Raw genomic sequence first — 4134 nt, forward strand, 5'->3', positions numbered from 1 at the left:
TCAAATGGTAGGGTGCTAGCCTTGGGCAAAAAGAAGCCAAGGACAGTGCTCAGGCCCTGAGTCCAAGCCCCAGGACTGGCAAATAAAATAAAAAGGGTGTACGAAATAAACCCTTTTGTACTCCAGACTGGGAGGTTACTGCCTGGAATATCTGAGCAAAGTTTGGATCTCCAGGGTAAGGTGGTAGCTGAGCATATCTTAGATACTGGCCAAAAGATAAAAAGCTCCACATAGAACATCAGAGATCTTACAAATGCAGCTCCTCAATTCATTACACATCCAATGGAATCTTACATTCCCTGTATACTGCCAGTCAATACCCTGTTCATTTTTCTCTAGCCAGTGTATTCACTTAGCATGTCTTACATTCCTAACCTCCTGGAATCTTCACCAAGGGCTGTATGAAGTAGGAATACAGTTGTTTAAATAAGAAATGAAGCACAGATAAAGTAAGCAACAGATGTCCCAAGCTGGGATTGCAATCCATTCTTTGCTTCCTCCCAAAACAACTAGAGGATATCCTTACCATTGAGATAACCAAGGGAAAGTGGCACATGGATAGGGGAGAGGGGTTGAACTCAGGGCCTGGGCACTGTCGTGAGCCTTGTGCTTGAGACCAGTACTCTAGCGCTTGAACCACAGCTCCATTCTGACTTTTTTTTATAGCTAACTGGACATAAGAGTCTTGTGGACTTTCCTGCTGGGCTGGCTTTCTGGCTGGCTTTGTACCACGGTCCTCAGATCTCAGCCTCTCGAGTAGTAGGATTACAGGAGTAAGCCACCCTCACCCAGTGACACTTTTTTTTTTTATCTTCACTTTTCCCTTTGACCAGGGAAGAGGCAGGTAGTTGATTGCTAAGGCGTCACTAGACTGCAGGGGATGGAATAGGGTCCGATGGAAACAAACTAGTACAGGTGAGAGGAATTTCCTCCTCTACACCAAGTCTAATTCTAGCCAATCACAGTCCTGCAAGTCAAGACAGACCCGAGAAGCTAGTGTTTCCGAGCCTGATTTGAACACAACTTCGACAGGCAAGGAAGGCACAGAGAATGCAGCGATCCCACCCCTGTGAAAGGAGGCTGTACCTGCAAACAACACCGACTGGGGTTCAGTACTCGCATGAGAGTGGTGAAACGTAGTCCATGGCGCACGCCGCGCGGATGGCGACTTTCGTGGGGGCACACCAGACGCGCAATTGGCAGGCGGCTCCAGGTGTTCCTCGCAAGAGAAGATGGCAAATTCTTCTGGTGATCCAGCTGCATTGGCCACTGGTCCTAGCCCGCGCGCAAGCGTCTGCCCCCTCTCCCTTTCCCCAAACCTCCCCCTTCCCCAGCGCCCCAGATCCCCCCAGGAACACATCTGAACCCTCACCTGCACGGTGGCGGGCAATGGCAGCACAGCCCGGCGGCGGCGGCGACCGAAACGAAATTTGGCCGCCTTGGAGGTCTTCCAGTAGACGAACAACACGATGCCAAGCGGCAGGTAAAGGGCGCCACGGGTGGAGAAGATGGCGTCTGAGGGTTCCTGGCTCACCTGGCACAGCTGGCGCCCCGCGTCGTACACCTCGCCCCAGCCTAAGAGCAGTGGGGCAAGGGCGATGAGCGCCACCAGGGCCCAGGTGAGCACGATCATGAGTGCCGAGGCGCGGCAGCGGGCGCGCAGCGAGTACTGCAGGTGGGGCGTGATGGTCCAGTACTGGTTCAGGGCGATGGCCGCCACGTTCCAGATGCTGGCGGTGCAGCACAGCACATCGAGAGAGATCCACATGTGACACAGGGTTCGGCCCAGACGCCACCGCCTCTTTGCCGACAGCTTGCTCACCAGACTCAGTGGCATCACCACGGCTGCCACTAGCGCATCCGAGATGGCTGTCGAGCCCAGGAGGTTGTGCAGCATGCCATGGAAGGTGCAGACGCGCAGGATGGTGACCAGTACCAGCAGATTCCACAAGAAAGTGGCAGCGATCAGCTGTGCCAGCAGCGTTAACCCCAGTACGGTGAAGACAGAGAATGGGGGCTCCCGGCCAGGGAGGACAGCGTCACCCTGGCTCGACCCCACGACCCCGCCGGGCCCTTTGCTACCATTGTAGGTCTCAGGTCCCAGGGGAACTGCGGTGGCCACCAAGGGGTTCGCGGCTTCCAGGGCGCATGGGCTTGGGCCCTGCACCCCGCAGGTGAGCAAGTAGGAGGGGACACTGTGCTTGGGGAAGATTGGCAAGTGGCATAGGGTGCCCTGCCCAGGTTCCTCCGCTGAGCTGCAGTCTCCCTTAGGCGCCCCCCTCAGGAAACCTGTTATACAATGGAGGAAAGAAAAAAAGAAGACAAGAAAAAGTGGGGCCATTCCCGTGCCGCCCCGCCGGGCACGCAGGTCCCCTGGCAGCCTGCAATCCAAGGGCGGGGAAGTGGACAGGCCCAAGCAGCCAGGCCCACACGAGGGAGGGGCTTGCTGCGTCGCCCCACCCCCGCCCGTCGCAGACAGAGCTGGGAGGGGCTGGAGAGCACTCCTGGGAGGGTGCCGGGGGCTACCGGACCTGGGGTGCAGTCCTACGAGGAGGGAATCGAACTGCTTAGGAAATCCGGGAGGAATTTCATTCCCGCCTCCCTCCTGGCAGGTCCAGAAGACAGCGGGCCCCACCTCGCCCAGGAAAAACTGGGTGCTGGTGGTTTCCAGACATCTCGATTGTCCCTCTAGCCCAAGTAGCAGACCCAGGTGTTGGAGTATGTAAATGGCAACGTCCTCCACCTGGCTCTGTCCCACTGGTGCTCAGCACTTCGGCCCCACACGCACCACGGGGCTTCCATGGAAAAACTAAAATTAAAATGTAGCTACTGCGTGTGCTGGCAGAGAGCTTGAAAAAGAGGTGATGTCCAGCTTCTGAGCCAGCTCTAGTCTCACCCCAACACACCCAACTTTCCGCCATCCCACCCCACCCCCACCCTCACCCTCACTGAAGACTTAAGTCCTCCAAGTTCAGGTGGGAGAGTTGGGGGTGTGGGTGTGATTTCTCCCTGAAGAGGATATGAACTCAGGGCCTCCAGCATGCTAGAATCTGAGGATGAAGCACTCTACCACTGAGCTACACTCCCAGCCCAGGAGTGGTAGATTTATTTGCTTTTCAAGAACTGCTTTTGTTTTTATTTGTACAAAGGAGGTTCAGTTCAATGTATCAGTGCTTGAGTACACGCATTCTGATCAGAGTCGCCTCTTCCATCGTTCTCCTTCATGTCTCTCAACCCCACCCATCTCCTTGAGATACCCAGTTCCACTTTCACATGTGCACATTGAATATTATGACTGCGTTGGCCCACTAGTTATTTTATAGACCCTTCAGCAAAGGGAGAAAAAACTTAGGTGACAGTATCCTCCCTCTCTACCAACTCCTCTACCAAAAAAAACTTTCAGACTTTTTTTTTGTACCAGTCCTGGGTCTTGAACTCAGGGCCTGGGTGCTGTCCCAGAACTTTTTACTTTTTTGCTCAAAGGTAGCACTCTGCTACTTGAATCACAGCTCTATTTCTGGCTGTGTGTGTGTGTGTGTGTGTGTGTGTTTGGAGAGATAGAGAGAGAGAGAGAGAGAGAGAGAGAGAGAGAGAGAGAGAGAGACTGGAAATAAGAGTGTCATAGACTTTCCTGCCCAGGCTGATATCAGTCAAAATCCATCAGTGCCCTGCAATTACCTCCATTATCGAAGATGAGAAAATTGTCTCAGATTGAGTCGCCCAAAGTATACAAGTGATAAATCAAGCAGCATAAATAAAAAGTGCAACTATGAAGAGAATATATAGCAACAGGGCAAGTGTTAAGAGAAATTGGCCACATAAAAACTAGTTTTAGGCAGAAAAATTTATATAGAGAGGTCCAAAAACAGAGAATTTAAAACACGCTTGGCATTCAATGGTGCAGTATGAACATTTGTATGTTTTAATATTTTTGCTCTTACTTTGAGGATTGTTCAAAAATAGAGTTTGGATGTTAAAGTATTTCAAAGTTTAATCTCTGTTTTCTTCTCTTTCTCCTTTTCATTATTTCTTTATTCTATTCTTTTTCTTGTTTTGCATGTGTGAATGTGCACAGACGCTGCTACTAGGGATGGAACTCAGGGCCTGGGTACAATGCCTTTGGTTTTTCAGTCA

At 52.0% G+C, this 4134-nt stretch overlaps 1 protein-coding gene across 1 annotated transcript; it reads right to left on the reverse strand.

Annotated features, from left to right (window-relative positions):
• Positions 1–685: 685 nt before the first annotated feature.
• Positions 686–3225, reverse strand: LOC125349362 (5-hydroxytryptamine receptor 5B-like; the record flags this gene model as incomplete). The annotated part of the gene is made up of 3 exons (XM_048343451.1): positions 3183–3225; positions 1367–2289; positions 686–697 (listed from the first exon to the last, which is right to left on the reverse strand). Coding segments are annotated over exons 1-3 (978 nt in total), but the record flags the coding sequence as incomplete, so codon positions are not given.
• Positions 3226–4134: the final 909 nt, after the last annotated feature.

This window comes from Perognathus longimembris, chromosome 1 (assembly GCF_023159225.1).
Source record: "Perognathus longimembris pacificus isolate PPM17 chromosome 1, ASM2315922v1, whole genome shotgun sequence".
Taxonomy (NCBI): domain Eukaryota; kingdom Metazoa; phylum Chordata; class Mammalia; order Rodentia; family Heteromyidae; genus Perognathus; species Perognathus longimembris.